Source organism: Diplotaxodon limnothrissa, linkage group LG18 (assembly GCF_057381915.1).
Source record: "Diplotaxodon limnothrissa isolate DT_005_m linkage group LG18, D_limnothrissa_male_GT1.1, whole genome shotgun sequence".
Taxonomy (NCBI): domain Eukaryota; kingdom Metazoa; phylum Chordata; class Actinopteri; order Cichliformes; family Cichlidae; genus Diplotaxodon; species Diplotaxodon limnothrissa.
In genome coordinates, this window is record NC_140613.1 from 14,799,960 (window position 1) to 14,815,694 (window position 15,735).

The 15,735-nt window shown below is 40.1% G+C and overlaps 2 protein-coding genes across 2 annotated transcripts; both read left to right on the forward strand.

Moving 5' to 3' along the window:
- Window positions 1-4,923: 4,923 nt before the first annotated feature.
- On the forward strand, window positions 4,924-6,201 carry bcl10 (BCL10 immune signaling adaptor). Its single transcript, XM_085378506.1, has 3 exons — window positions 4,924-4,974; window positions 5,377-5,665; window positions 5,795-6,201. Exons 1-3 carry the CDS (start codon window positions 4,924-4,926, stop codon window positions 6,199-6,201), a joined length of 747 nt encoding a protein of 248 aa, XP_085234632.1.
- Window positions 6,202-7,780: 1,579 nt separating this feature from the next.
- mcoln3a (mucolipin TRP cation channel 3a) lies at window positions 7,781-13,802 on the forward strand. Its single transcript, XM_085378956.1, has 12 exons — window positions 7,781-7,990; window positions 8,084-8,251; window positions 8,351-8,504; window positions 8,735-8,816; window positions 8,892-8,988; window positions 9,096-9,195; window positions 11,593-11,705; window positions 12,585-12,734; window positions 12,896-12,997; window positions 13,101-13,223; window positions 13,337-13,543; window positions 13,665-13,802. Exons 1-12 carry the CDS (start codon window positions 7,784-7,786, stop codon window positions 13,800-13,802), a joined length of 1,641 nt encoding a protein of 546 aa, XP_085235082.1. The 5' UTR covers window positions 7,781-7,783.
- Window positions 13,803-15,735: the final 1,933 nt, after the last annotated feature.

The following is a 15,735-nucleotide window of genomic DNA, read 5'->3' on the forward strand; positions in this document are numbered from 1 at the left end:
TGGCTGTTTGTTCTCCCTCTTTGAGAGTCCCCATCCCCTTTTATCCACTTCAAGCAGATCTGACGTAGACTGAAGAGGTGTCCCGAAACTATGAGAGGAATGCTTCTCCACACGTCCTCCCATAAGCCAAGCAGAAGTTTCTCCCTCCCTCCTCTCACACTCGCTGTGCCAAGAACCACCCTGTGCAGCTTCCACTCTGCCAGGGCTTTCTCTCCGGTTTTACTGTGTAATGCTTTCTCATTTCCAAAGAAAGCAGATATTTTTGACCATTAAGATTCTCCAGAAATAAAAGCTTACATAACATGCAAAACAATGGCATGGATAATTCTTTGATTGCAGTGCTGGGAACTGATTTTATTCTGTTTTGTGACACAATGATTGCACTATTCAGTCTATATCACTGTTATGAAGGAGCTCTTTTGCGCCTAACCAAGACTTTACCAGCTGGTGCTGGACCATATATGTATGTATACCTGGCAGCTGAAATGCATGTGAACATGGCTCCTTAAGGGATTTGACACCGGGCCACTGCAAGTTCTGACATAAATATTGAAGGAAAGCCACATATTTCTATGACTGACTGAATTTCTCCCTGAGCTGAAGCTCTGTTTAGACTGTTGCACGTTGTCTGCGAATAATGTTTGTATTTTCCAGCCTTGCTAGTGTTACAGGTTAAATTTCCCTTCAGTCACCCTGTAAGGGCGTGTGGATGGAATTGAGTTTAACTTCAAGATTTCACAATGAGAGATGAGAGCCTCCTGGAAATGTTTGAAACTTGATAATCCTCTGTTTAGTCTAAATCAGAGCAGTCAGAATAAGATGCTAGACAAAAAAAAAAAAACAAGAATAAAAAGAAAACCCAAGCAATGCCTGAAGCAAAATTCCTCTCAGGATGAGCATTGCAGGTTTCTTTGAAATAGATGCCAGGGTAAAAAGCATCTTCTTCCATCCACATCAAAGAACAAAGGCATTTATAAGGGAGAGAATACCTTTCCTTTCATTATAACCTGTGAGAATAAGAGGCTGAGCAGAGCAGATTGGCACAGCCGCCGTCTTATCTAACTAAGGTTACAAAGGCCGGTCTGAGTCAGCGCCAGCTCCGGCAGATGAAGAGCGAACAAGCGGGAGCTTGGTGTGTTTACCGATGCCTGGAAATCGCTGACTGTTGTGGCTTGGTGTGGAAATTTCCTTCCAAAATTATAATATCAAGAATCTGCACAAACATGTTAGGTAAGAAGAACAGAGGCGGATGTGGAGGGCAAATTGCATGTCCTCTTCCCACAGTTCAGAAAATGAATGTGAAATAAAACAAGTGAGAAATTGAATCTTTCCTCTTTCTTAACATCCTAAAACACTGTTACCCCAACAGTTTGAAAGCCAGGGTGTCAAACACTAGGCCCAGGGGCCAAAATCGGCCTCACGGAGACTCCAGTCCAGCCCACTGGACAGCTTTAGATAAAAATGAAGGAAGGCATGAATCTTGGACTTTTAACTGTGTTTTCATAAGCTTCATTTTTGCATGTAAAGACTTCAGCCATGGTCATTCACGCTACACCAAAGTAACTGGTCTTTTCTAATGGGAAACTAAGCTTCTTTACACTAAGACCGGCCCATGTAAGATCAAAGATCTGCTCCTCGATGAGTTCAAATGAGTTTGACATCCCTGGCTTAAAGGAGTAGTCATCACTTTTTCGAGCAGATATCAGTGATGCTGAATATCTAATATGGCAGCAACTCAGTGCATATAGTAAGCAGAACGATAGTTTAGATATGACTGTTTCTGGAAGCCACTGAAAGTTTATATTTCAAAAAGAAATAATAAATAAAAAAGTGCCACGCTGTATTACAAGCTGAACTGATCACTGTAAGTGAAACCTCCGCCCTGCCTCAAATTTTCACATCATGTGCAAAAACAACAATCGATAAAATAAGACACTGACCCACGGGCATAAAATCAGTAGACTAAAAGTAGACAAATTATAAATAAGAAAATCGTATTAGAAAGTTCAATGAAAGATGATCAAATTCAAGGAACATCCTGGGCTTCTTACTACATTTTACAAGATCCAGAGAAGCTTATTCATGTCTTTATGTCTCGCAGGGCTGCCTAATGCGAGGCTCTTTTTATTGTCCTTACTAAAAAGACTGTTAGACGGCTCTGATTCTCAGCTCCCTGCCTTGACTTCCAGTAAGGTACAGATTTCAAACAAACAGCCCTAAATATATATCTGAGATGCTTAATGAATATGAACCCAGTGGGTCTCAAACCTGGTTACAAGAGCAGACAGATGTGAAACTAAAAAGGGCTTTATATACGCGTCTTGCAAAGACGCGTATATAAAGCGTGCATTTTCTCATATCTTGCAATTCACTTAATGAGAGCGACATGTAATTACTTCAAAGTTATTGTGTTAGAGAGACCTTTTATCCTCCCACAGATACTTGATACAAGCCATGGGTGGACGTGCATTGCACAGTACTCTGCAGCGCCCTGTTAAAATTACATATCCCTGATACTTAATGGGATACACTCGAATGAGTAAGGTGGGTGGGCAGGTTATAATAGGCTGTGTGAAAAAAAGCTATAAAAGAAGTAATTTTGCATGGTTCTTCGACTGAAAAGCACAAATACCTCCTCACTTACGCATATTGTAAAACCACAGTGGATGCAAGGTCACGGTGGTGTCTTGGCTGTTACGTGAGAGTGGGTTTTGTGCTGATATGAATGAAAGTCCCGTCGGTGACATCATTTCTATAAATGCCTTCTTTTCTTTTGTGTCTGGCTCTGCACGAAGGGCACTCTGGAGTCAGCACACTGGGTTCATTTGAAACGCACAGCTGGTCATTTCCAGGCTGCTGAGCTCTGCTGTCCAGCATGAATGAAGGGAATTGTGGAGAGGACAAGTGGGCACGCATTGTCTGTTTCTGTTAACGCTCATTCCACGTTTTTGTTTAACATCTGACATTCTCCTGCTGCGATGAAACAGCAGCCAGACAGCTGTGAGGGGCTTTAAATCATTATCGCTGCATGAGTCCTGCGATCTGATTTACAGTTCATATACATTTCTGCTTGCTGATGGTGGTTTCACACAGCACATACAGTACTACACTGCAGAGCATGACAAAACAAGCCTGATAACAATCTCCTCAGGGAGCGCCCGTCCTCTCTTTGTGCTATACTGCGATTAGGGGGAAGTGAAAATCTGCATGCGTTCAGCCATTCTGTGATAGACTTCATGTTTACCAGAGTGTCACATCACTTCTACTGCGCAGCAATTCCCTTTGTATATGTGAACTTTGACCCGGTGTTCTCTCTGAACTGCTGATGATTTTAATGCTATGACCCTTCAGCTTTATTTGTATATAAACTGTTCTGTGACCTAATCGATGATACAGGCTCTGCCTGCTGAAAATTTACATTGTGATCATCGCATTTCAAAGCTCAGTACTACACTTTAAAATGTGTCCAGCTGCATGACTGACAGTAACGGAAATATATTTACTCTAATTCTCCGAGTTACTGTGCAGATTTTCCAAACAAGACCAGCAAACCAACAGTTTACATAAAATCAGCTCCACCACAGCCAACTAACTTATTAAACCCTTAGTTGTTTGTGTAGTAGTAATAACCTTATTATTATAATTATTTTTGCAGATGCTGTTTCAGATAGTTTAGTTTGTGGTGCTGTTGAGCTTGTCTTTGTTGCATTCTGAGCTTTTTCCCAAGGCTCTGTTCATCCAGTTTCTACGGAGGAACTAACACTATTTAACTTCTACGCTGTTTTTCACAAGGAAAATTTATCTGATGGCGACAGCTACTTTGCAGTGACTCCACATACAAAACATGCAAACAGATCGTAAAGCATAGACGTTTTTTGTGAAGCAACTGAAAAGCCCTGCATCACATTAAAAAAGCCTACGTTTCACCTCAGATTTGCGTCATTACAATAAATCAGCAACAAAAATTCAGAAAAAATTATAAATTGAAATTGAAATTAACTGAGAGTTGCTCTGTACTTAAGTTACTTTGTAGATTAGAGAAATATCTTGTGCAGTATAGCCACGCAGTACAGCAGGGATGCCAAACTCAGCTTAGTTAATTGCCCACAAAGAGTAAACTAGTAAAGTAAAAAGCTCATATCCCTCCTGCTTCTTTAAAACCCTGCCAGATTACAAGTGGTAACATTTCACATTATTTTATTTTCTTATTTAATAAGCAACCTTGAGATCACATAAGAAAAATAACTGCAAAACTATGTCTCAGTTTTTCCACATTCATCAGTATTATGGGAGCCTTTAAGAGGGCCACTTCTGTGCCCTGGACCACATGTTTGACACCACTGGCCTATAGTTTACTGGGTGTATTTAGGCAAGTGTAGCACTTACTTTTCTTTGAATGAATGCTGTCAGACTAAACTGTGGGGTATAGCAAAACCTGCCAAACGTGGTGTTTGTATGCGAGAAGGTCCAACAGCGCCACCTAATGGAGTTATCGAGAAGCGCGCGTGGCCATGGTCGGAAGTGCAGAAGCGCAAGAAGTCGCACATCAGAACCCAAAGCGAAGACAGTTGCTCAGTTTGGAGTTGTTCTGGTAAAACAGGAGAAATCTTGAGGTGAACGTGGACTTTTTTATTCACAGTTACCGGTTTAAACCAGCGCTGAGTGTGAAACCGACGTCTCTGCCGTGTGTTGACGTAGTTAAGCCTCGACACAATCAGGAAGTCCGGGGATTTTTTTTCCGTTGTTGAAACAAAAAAAGTTGAATGGATAGTCGACAGACCACCTTTTATCGATTAATAATAAGGTGTCAGCTTATTTAACTTCTATAATTTATTCGCTGTTGTGTTTTAATCCACCACTACGAGATTATTAAAATAATCTTCAGTCGTTACCACCTGGATTTTCACTTTGCGGGGGAGAGGGATGGATGCTCCTCACCTCACTGAAGATGAAATGGCAGAGATAAAGAAAGACGTGAGTATTATACTTCAGGCACGCTCTGGCTTCCTAACAGATGCCAGATCAATCTGATAAGGGGAGCCATGTGGAAACAGATTCACTGCTAAATATATATTTATGCTTTGCATAGCGCTATAGGCCTATTAAAAGGAGGAAATGCCCCCACCACACCCTCTTTGTGCCCTCACAATTTCCACTTTCTGTAGGATTTAACAGCAGGACAATAAGATGGACGTTTAGGGCACATCTGGACACCCAGCTTACTTTGTATGTGCCACAGAGAGAGCAGATCCAGGCCTGCTGTAGTCTTTGATTTGGGGGAAGGGGGGTGAACCCTGGACTGTGTGTTTCCTGTTCATTGACACCTCACTTTGCTCTCTTTTCATCTGCCCTCCGTGACTTCCTGTGGCTCTCCAGGTGCTGACCAGATTGCGGCACTACCTCTGCGATAAAATCAGAGCAGATCGCCACCTGGACTACCTGCGCTCTCGCAGGATCCTGACACGAGATGATGCAGAAGAGATCAGCTGCAGGACTACGCAGACCAAGAGGATGGCCGTGCTGCTGGACATACTGGCTGAGAACCCCCGCGGCCTGGATGCCTTGATCGACTCGATTCGGGAGATGCGCTCGCAAAATTTTATCATCACAAAAATCACAGACGAGGTGCAGAAGGCCAAAAATGAGAAGATCGAGTCCCTCAGAGGTTAATACGTCCATTTCTAAAATAGTTGTGTGTCTGTGTGTATGTGTGTAATGCAAAAAAGTGCTTAATGCGTTTGTTCTTTATGACTTACAACTGTTCCCCTTTTTTTCCCCCTCTTCTATTACTCAGCGGCAGGAGCTTCCAGTTCCTCATCTGACTCCACTTTCAGCACTCCAACCTCAACCAGCGACCTCCCATCAACATTTTCAAACAACTCCACCTTGCTCTTTCACCCGGACAGCGAGAAAAGCCCTTCCAACTCAGATGTGGGCACCTCACTCGATCTGCTGTCTTCGCAAAAAGCTGGAGACTCCTCCGTGGCTTGCGCCAGCATCGCCACGCCTTCCACGACATCATCCAGCCTCCCGAAGCCCGGAGACCCCGGGGCGCCTCCTCTGCCGGACGAGGTAATGGTCGAGTCCCCCTCCAGCATAGATGCTGGAGCGCCGGGGTGCACTAGCAGTGGAGGCGATCCAAACTTCCAGCCCCTCCGGTCGCGCTCCCTCACGCCAACTTCAACTAGGAGCATCTTTTAGGAGCATATCTCAATAAGACAGTTCTCAACCGGTTAAAAAGCCAACCACAACACTCACTCTCTCTTTTTCAGTGATATTCGTGCTTTCGATGAGGCAGTTGGTGAGAAATTGCTGCACATGGGCATATACTGTATACTACCACTATATTAGCTAACTTTTAGAATGAAAATGGGGGCATTTTCTCATCAGCTAGGCTAACTTTTAAAGATTGTTTTTTTGTTTTTCAAATGGTGCCAATTTGTTACCAAACCAAACCCTAGGGTATGGAGATTGCCTAGTTTAAAATGGAAAATATGACTAAAATGAGACAACGGTGCCATCAAAGAAGAAAGAGGAAATCTGCGCGTGCATCAGATGCATTTCTAACGCGGTTATATTTCCAGCGTTGATGTGTCAGGAGTGAAGAAAATGTGACTCACCCTCTCTAACCTCTCCTACTCCCCTTCTGTGACAGGAGGTGTGATTTTTCTGATGAGCTGTAAAGGCCGAATGCAGTTTCTATGTTGTATACACTTGAACGACTACTTGAGCATATATATATATATATATCCATGTGTGTGCGTATAAAGAGCCAGTCTTGGAGCAGAACTCCAGCTCATGTTTTTCTGTTGTTTGTTTTCATGTGTGTGCATTAAGTCATCAAGAATTTGCTTCATGTTTTTGTCACTACAATAGTCTTGAATTAGTAAACATAGTTTCAGTGACATCCTATTTCTTTCTTTATTCACTGGTCATGTAATAATAAAACTAAAGGTTGTTCATATATGGACTGCGCTTGTGTTTCTTTTTTCCTTTTTTCATTGTGTGGTTGATTTCCTGTAGTGATTATGAAAAATCTAAATGTTAGAGTGCCGATAATTGTTAAAATAGGGCATCAACTGTCGAGGTCAAAATGAAGTTATTGACAGGCCTCCGACGTCTAAATGTGTCGTCAGCTTCTGGGTGTGCAGACGTACTTTTTTTTACTTCTGGAAAAAACTGGAAAAGCTACAAGTGGCGCAGAGGAATGACAGTCATTGTGGTGACGGCTGCAGTGGTGACTGTATCACCTGGTTTTTCATACACCGCTGAGAAGCCCTGAGTGTTAGACTGGGTGAACTTTGGGTCGCTGGTGCTCGGCGAACGCTAACAGGTATTTAATTTATTATCATAATTATGTGTAGAGTGAAGTTTAACAAATGTAGTTAGCATCTGATTTAAAAATATATATAATTATATAACAACATCCAATATAAGCAGCTAACTTTTATTTATTAAGCAAAAATATGTGTAGTAATTGTTTTCACACACCTCTCAAATCTGTACATTTCTCTGCTCCCTGTTGCAGGAAGCCCTATGAGCTAAAATGGGCCAGTGTGTGGTAACCACACTGTGGCTGTGGTTTTGTAGTGTGTTGTGGCTCAGTGTTGCATAATTAGTATGTATTGAAGTATAACAATTAAACTATAAAGAAGAGAATAGCAGCAGTGTACACAGGCTGGAGAACCAGTTAGATAAACATCAGGCTGACTGGAATGGCCAGATGCTTTCTTTATCTATTAAACATTTCTGATGCAGGTGTCACAAAGCTGCCTTCAGCCTAATGGAGGACTCCAAGCAGCTTTTGGCTGCCAGGTCAGAGGAGAGTCAGCGAAACGGCTGCTGCGGCTTAGATACAAAGACGGTGGAGGATTTCAGACGGAGGCTCAAATACTTCTTCATGAATCCCTGCGAGAAGTACAGAGCCAGGGGTCGGAAACCATGGAAACTGACGATACAAATATTAAAAATTGCAATCACTACTATCCAGGTAATCCTTTAGTTACGTGTGAATGTGTACAGAGGTCGGGAGCTACTTGTTTTTTACCTGTGAGACTTTCTTTCTCCCCCTGTTTCCAAACAGTTGGTGTCTTTTGGACTGAGTAATGAAATGATGGTGACTTTCAAGGATGAAAATTTGATGACATTCAGGAATCTGTTTCTCAAAGGATACAAGGATCACCGGCACGGAAGCCTTTCCCTTTATACCAAAAGAGATGTGAATGAGCACATTCACTACATTATCAACAGGGTACTGAAACCTTTGTTTAATCACGTGGCATCTTCTATTTAATTCTAATTTTACACCATTAAAAGATGTTTTCTGTTTTCTCTTTGTCTGTTTTTTCAGTATACCAATCTCCAAAACCTGACTGTAGGTAATCTTGCATATGAGCTCATTAATGGCGACTACACTCCTTTGACTTTGTGTCAAGTGTTTTATAGAAACAGCACCATCGATCCTGAAAACGACACCTTTGATATTGATCCGCATATTGATAAAGGTACAAAAACATGAAGTAGCTGCAACACTGTTTAAGTCCATGCTTAATATTCTGTGCAAGATATATTTATTGAAGCTGATTCATGGCAAGAATGGAAAATAATCACACTGTGCACTTGTGACGTGAAAAGAGGAAGCCTGTTCTACTCTTCACAGGGATTCATGCTTCATCGTTCCTCTGCTAAATAATACAAACTGAAATAACTTCTGAACACATTTTCTCCACCACAGATTGTATTTCCATACACCCTATGCAATCATTGAGCAACGACACTCTGGCAACGCATCCCAACTTCTCTTTGGATTTCAGAAGGTGGCTAAACTAAAAATATTGGTTTCATGTCCAATGATAAGAGTGTTGGCTGCTAATATATGTTTGTGTGTCCAGGCTGCTATCTGTGAACATCTACCTAACTCTGAAAACCATCAATCTGCAGACTGTGCAGCACCACGAGCTACCAGACTGTTATGACTTCCACATAGTGGTTGGTGACACTATCTGAAAAGTGCCAAAATCTCAAAGATATATTTTCTATAATATTTTAGAAGATTTTACAAGCTCAGTGACGAACCATCCTTTGTTTTTACACAGATCGTTTTTGACAATCGTGCACACAGCGGAAAGATAAAGGTTGATATTGAAAATGATGTTAGAATTTATGAATGCAGTGACTGGAACGTGGAAGGCACATGTGAGTAGAAATAGTACTGAGAGACACCAGGAAGCAAAATATTTGTTAGTGTTGGTCAAACGCCAGCAGGGGGCACAGTAACACTTTTCTGCTTTTCATAATACAGCTGTGTTCAGACTCATAGGCATGAATGTCATGGTCATTTTGTGCTTTTAATGATTTCTTTGAGGTCTTCTTTTTCCACGGTCGAATGAGAATTGGATACAAAAGGGTTTTTTTGGTCAAAAGTATAATAAGTGGTGCAGAAAGTTTTACATCAGCATGTAGGGGAGACCGGGGATAGTTGTAACATTTTTCACATTTCTGTCTGTAAATTGAAGCTCTTTTAAGGTAGTGGATTCAAAATGTAATGCAAAGTATTTACATGTCTCGGCTATTAAATAGTGCAGCTATTTTCTCTGCAGCACAATTACCCATTGCATGGTATGGTCTCAAACACAAAGAGTGAAATGTTACAATTAACCCCATAGTCTGGGTTAGTTGTAACATATCCTGGGGTGAAATGTAACACAATGAAATAAGGGTACTGACAAAACATTAACATGTAATCTTTTTTATTCAACACATGAATGCACTTAGAGCCATTTATGTAGCCGTGTGTGTGTGTGTGTGACAGAATGCAGAAATCTAGCTTTTGAACATATTCCAACCCCCCAAAAAAGACAAATTATGGAAATTTCTGCAACTGAATATTTCATTAATTTTGGTTGGTCTTCCTTGAGTTTGGCCTCATTGGCTCAGTGGGCATTATAACCTACAACTCTTGCACCAATTTTGAACATAACAATGAAGCTGAAAAAATGTAGTTGTTCACCAGCATCGCAATTCCATTACTTTTTATCATGGCTTACCTTGGTGTGGTTTGCAAAGTGCTTCAGAAAGATGAGGAAATCTGTTTCTTGCATCCATCCTGATTTATTTCCACTACCAGTACTTCCTACTGGTCCATCTCTGACACAGTGGTCTGCATAATGTATGTGTGGGAACACAAACAGTGGAGGAATTAACCGCATATACATAAGCGACCAGTGACCCTCTCTCTGCTGATGTCGTTCACAAACTTGTTTAATATAAGTTAAAGTAATAGTGTGGTAAGTTGTAACATCTGCATTATTGTTACAACTAACCCAGACTGTTGCTGTTACAACTGACCCAGACTCCTATAGCCATGAACTAGCTAACATTACAGCCAACGGCTAAAACATTAGCACTAAAGACCTACACAGAATATATCCCCATAGACATACAAATAACATAATTTAAGTTTGATGAGTTTAACTGCAAAGCAGATAATGCTATTACAAATTGAAATAAAGTAGAAAAACTTACTTTTTGGCATACAAATTACTTTTTTTCGTGTTAAATTGTCTGTGTTTGACAAAATGTGCTGATTTTTCACATGTGATAGCAGAACTGAATTGGGCATGCACAGGATGAGTCACATCATTTGAAACTTAGCCCTGATTGGAGAAATTGGAAGTGTTACAACTGACCCACGTTACAACTATCCCCGGTCTCCCCTACTGAGAGGGTGTTGACCAAGAAAGAAGCTACTGTTCCCAAATCAACACCTTTAAGAAAACCCAAATGCATTCTGGAGAAAAGTTTCAGATGTTCAGACCCGATAGACTGATCTATTTGGCCACAGTGGTGAGGGGTAAGTTTAGAGGAATAAAGGTGAGGGTTTCAAACCCAAGAACAGTGTACCAACTGTTTTTCCTGCCACTGGTACTGGTACATTGTACAAAATGGGTAGAATAATTATAATGATGGAGAAGCACATCCAAATACTTCAACGTCACCTCAAATTGACAGGTAGATGGTTGAAACTTGGGCACAGTTAGGTGTTTCAAAAGGACAAACACATCAAACTGGTTTTGGAATGGATAATATAGATGATAATTTCATTTCTCATTCGAAATTTTTGAACTATGCTCGAAAGCTGGGCTCATGTCATGAAACCAACCAATTCAAATGAACCCTACCAATTCTGCAAATATGCTCACATATCCAGCCAGAATTACACAAGAAGCTTGTTGATGGCTAACAGAAGCATTTATTTGAGGTGCAACTCACTGAAGGACATTTAAACAAATATTAGTGGGGGTGTGTGTACATGTTTGAGCTGCTATGTCTAACTTTGACCCTATGTGGATTTGAGAAAATCCAATGTAAATCCAATGTCGTACGCTGTACAATCGTTCCACCCTGAAAAAACAAACAGTTCAATCAAATCACTAAAAACCCCAAATTACTATGACATCCATGCCCATATTGAGTGTTCGTAATCTTTTGATTGTAACTGTACCTGCATGATCCAAGAAATGACAAAGGTTATGTCTCAGTTTTATAGAGACAGAGCCCCAAAATATTAACACCTGACCTCAAATGTTCTAGCTGGGAAGAACGATTATCTCCTCTTGTCGTTTGATTCTGTGGTCTTCCTCGCCTGTTTCGCCTCTCTCATCCTCTGCATACGATCTGTCGTCCATGGCATCCAGCTCCAGTTTGTAAGTATCACCACAGAAATACTTTTAGCATCTGGCTCAGTTAAGACACTAAACAGCACCCGAGGCAGCCCATAATTATAGTAATCAAGTAATGTTCTCTATACTTTTGGTGAGGGGCTTTACATACTGGTAACATGATGTAGTTTTTAAGAAGAGCACATATAATTTTGTGAAAAACTCTTGAGCCACCTTTCATTTCTTTATATTTTGCGGGGAAAATGGGACATAGGTGCAGAGATTTATGGAAACATACAAACATGTTGGCATGACCACCTTTATTCTTCTGTCTATCAAGATGATTTGACACTACCACTTATTTTCAGTCCAGTCCTTCTGTAATTTGGCGTAACTCTTGATAGCCATGCTTCCACCTAAGACTGTTTCTGATGAGGCTAGATGCACTTTCAGATATTGTTCTTCAGCTCTAGATAGTGTTAGGCCTGCCACTTCTTTTCTTTTCCCGTTTCCTCAGATTTTTAGGGATACACTGCACACCATAAAGAGATATCCCAAATTATGGCATAATAGCTCTTTAGAAATCACCTTGTTATTGCAAAAATATATTTTATGCCCGTCAAACTGTGTTATCTTTGTCATTTTTTGTAAATTCAACTTATGAAATGGGAACAATTGATGTGTGACATGTTTTAACAGACTGCCAATGTGTGAAGATACAATTTAAAATTTATTCAAAGATGTTTGATATGTGTAGACCCAAAACCATAGTCAGGTGACTCAAGATTTTTGCACAGTATTGCTTTATAGTATTAGCTAATAGACTAAGCATGTTAAAATGTGCCTGTTACTACTGCCTGTAGTAACATCTCATTAGCTGACTTGTTTGACAGTCTGTTTGTTTGATAAATTTCTCATATGTAGGAGTTCAGCATATTTTTCAGTGCCTACTACAATAAAACTGTGTCCTGGTCAGACCGCATGGAGTTTGTGAATGGCTGGTACATCCTCATTATTGTCAGTGACATAATGACCATCACTGGATCAGTGCTGAAAATTGGGATACAAACAAAGGTTTTCTCTTTTTTTCTTTTAGAAATCAGTGAATATTTTCTAAATGGTCTGAAATCAGTATGTAAAAACACTTATACTTGGCCAATAAACACGATTCTGATTCTGATGTAAAGGGTTGCAGAATTATCAAATTTATCAGTAGTATTTTTTTTCTTTTGCAGTTCTTAACAAACTATGACGTCTGCAGTATCTTGCTGGGAACAGCCACGATGCTTGTCTGGGTTGGTGTGATTCGTTACCTGAGTTTCTTCAAGAAGTACAATGTAAGACTTTCCTAACAGTGCCTAATAAAAAATACTTTATACAAATAAAGAGCAAATGCATTTCCAGAGGGACTGGCATTTTTTCTTCTTCTTTTTGTTTTAGATCTTAATCTTAACCTTGAGGGCGGCTTTGCCCAACGTGTTTCGATTCTGCGTCTGTGCAGCCATAATCTACCTCGGGTACTGTTTCTGTGGCTGGATCGTCCTTGGACCTTACCACGACAAAGTATAAACACTTTAATTCATATTACAGTACAAACATTAGGGTGATCTGTTCCGACATGATTTCCAGAAACACGATGTCAGAATGTTAATCGTTATTTAAACATTGTTTTACAGTTCAGAACACTGGCTAAAGTGACAGAGTGCCTCTTCTCTCTCCTCAATGGTGATGATATGTTTTCCACCTTTCTGAGGATGAGAGACAAAACCTACATGGTGTGGCTCTTCAGCAGACTCTACCTCTATTCCTTCATCTCTATCTTCATCTACATGGTGCTCAGTCTGTTCATTGCTCTTATCACTGACACGTACGAAACCATCAAGGTCAGTCCGAGCCACCCTGATATTTGATATCTTGCGGGGATGTAATTTACTGTTGAATTTGAGCATATTTTATTTATTTATGTATTTATGTATTTATTCTTATAATGGTTCTTTTTTTCAGCATCATCAGAAAGACAAGGAGCCAGTGTCCCAGCTTCAGGCCTTCATTGCAGAGTGCATAGATCAGCCTGAGTCTGGACGATACCAGAATACTGACGAGTCGACCTGCTGCATGTTTTCAAGTGGTTGCTTTGGATAACAGGGTGTAGTATCATCTTTTTGCCAATTGTGAGCAACGGGTTGCCCTCATGTGACTGCAAAATGCCCCACAGGGTCCTGAGAGTCTGTATAGAGCCTTTGTTAACACTATTGGGTGATAGTGATGGAATATCTTCCAACTTAAACAGATGTACTTTTACTTGAGTTCTGACTTTTTTAGAACTAGTAAATTAGCAAAGTTCCTATGTTAAGGACATGCTGATATTATATGGCCACATTATAAACCAATGTAACATCAATATCAAGCATTGCCGTATAAATATGTCAAATAATATTCTCTTCTTGCCAGTGTTGCATTCAAACATGGAGGGCAGATGTCTCAGACATTAGTGGAGAAAAACACTAAGAAGAACTTCCTCCTGGCTACACAACAACGATGTAACTTGGCGATCTTTTATATACAAGCACTTAAGGAGAAAATTTAAACATATTTCTATTTTCATAATCATTTATCCAACTTGGAGTCTTCCTACCCTAGCTGACATTGGTTGAACAGTGGGGTTCACCCTGGACAGGTCGCTAGTCCATCACAGGGTCAACACAGAGAGAAAAACAATCATTCACACTCACATTAGCACATATGGCCAATTTAGAATCACCATTAGCCGAACAAGCACATCTTTGGACTGGGAGTAAACTGGAGCACTTGGAGGAAATCCACACAGGGAGAACATGCAAAGTCCAACAGAGGGTACAAACCCAGAACCTTCTCGCTGTGAGGAAACCATGCTAAAAGATGCAACTCTCAAATAAACTTCACAACTTAAATGCAAAGTAAAGTGAAAGTGAATTTCCTGAAACGTAATTGCTTTTCATCTCTTTATTTTGTGCTGAGCACAGTTTTTTTTTGTCATCAATACAGAAGCATATCCTATGACCTGTATAAATTACTTTGTGTATTTTTGCTATACTTGTATTTTTTCTTTTGCACAAAATGTCAAATTGAGCACCTTATTTAGATAATGAAGTTTGAATTTCAGTACTGAAAGCTTCTTAGGAGTAGTCATGTCCCTTCTGGATATATTTCAGCGCATCTTTAGCCATAACAGTGGCACCTATTTTAAATTTAATCTGACTTTTTTCTCACAAACATGGTCGGCAAAATATCTGAAAATAAAACATTTGTTTCAGCTGAATTAATTTTACCTCACAGCACTTATGACATGTGCCAATGATGTCTCTGAACCAATCATAGCACAGAAGCAGCTCTTATAAAGTCATCAGTGACCTTAAGATCAGCAGATCTTAGCTCTGTTTGATCTCACTGCTGCTTTCAACACTGATGATCAGGACATTTCAACTCAAAGACTTTATGATCCAGTTGATTTAACGGGTTCAGATTCTTAATTGGGTCTCATTGTATTGTACCTAAAGGCTCGGGGTTTTTTTGTTTCAATTATTTGATTTAGATCTGCATAAATGAACATTCAATCAGGAGTTCTACAAGGGTCTGTCCTTGGCCCATTACTCTTTAACCTTTACATGCTCCTGCTTGGTATTACCATAGAGAATAATAATATATCCTATCATTCTTATGCAAATGATACTGACGTGCCTACCTTGTTCCTCTGATGATTTAACCCCTGTACATAACCTAATAAGCTTCTCTGATGACATTAACTACTGGATGTCTACAAACCCTTTGAACAGAGCTGAACAGAGACAAGACAGAAATATTTGTTGTTGGTTCAGAAAGTCAGAGACAGAATTTTTTTTTTTTTACACTAATCATCTCTTTTGCGAGTAAGTTGGGAATCCTTGCATTATTTTGGACAATGATCTTAGTTTTGATAATCATATTAATAAGGTTATCAGAAGTGCTTTCTGTCACATATCAAAACTTAGAAAATTCTCAAACTGGCTCAGGGAAATTGGTCCTTATAGTCAAATCAAGAAGTTTAGACTAGTGAAAC

Coding starts and splice junctions, on each gene's coding strand:
- bcl10 (XM_085378506.1), top strand. CDS start 4,924: ATGGATGCTCCTCACCTCACTGAAGATGAAATGGCAGAGATAAAGAAA. Junction 4,975..5,376: donor TGGCAGAGATAAAGAAAGAC/GTGAGTATTATA, acceptor GTGGCTCTCCAG/GTGCTGACCAGATTGCGGCA. Junction 5,666..5,794: donor GAAGATCGAGTCCCTCAGAG/GTTAATACGTCC, acceptor TCTATTACTCAG/CGGCAGGAGCTTCCAGTTCC.
- mcoln3a (XM_085378956.1), top strand. CDS start 7,784: ATGGAGGACTCCAAGCAGCTTTTGGCTGCCAGGTCAGAGGAGAGTCAG. Junction 8,505..8,734: donor TGATCCGCATATTGATAAAG/GTACAAAAACAT, acceptor TCTCCACCACAG/ATTGTATTTCCATACACCCT. Junction 12,998..13,100: donor GTTTCTTCAAGAAGTACAAT/GTAAGACTTTCC, acceptor TTTTTGTTTTAG/ATCTTAATCTTAACCTTGAG.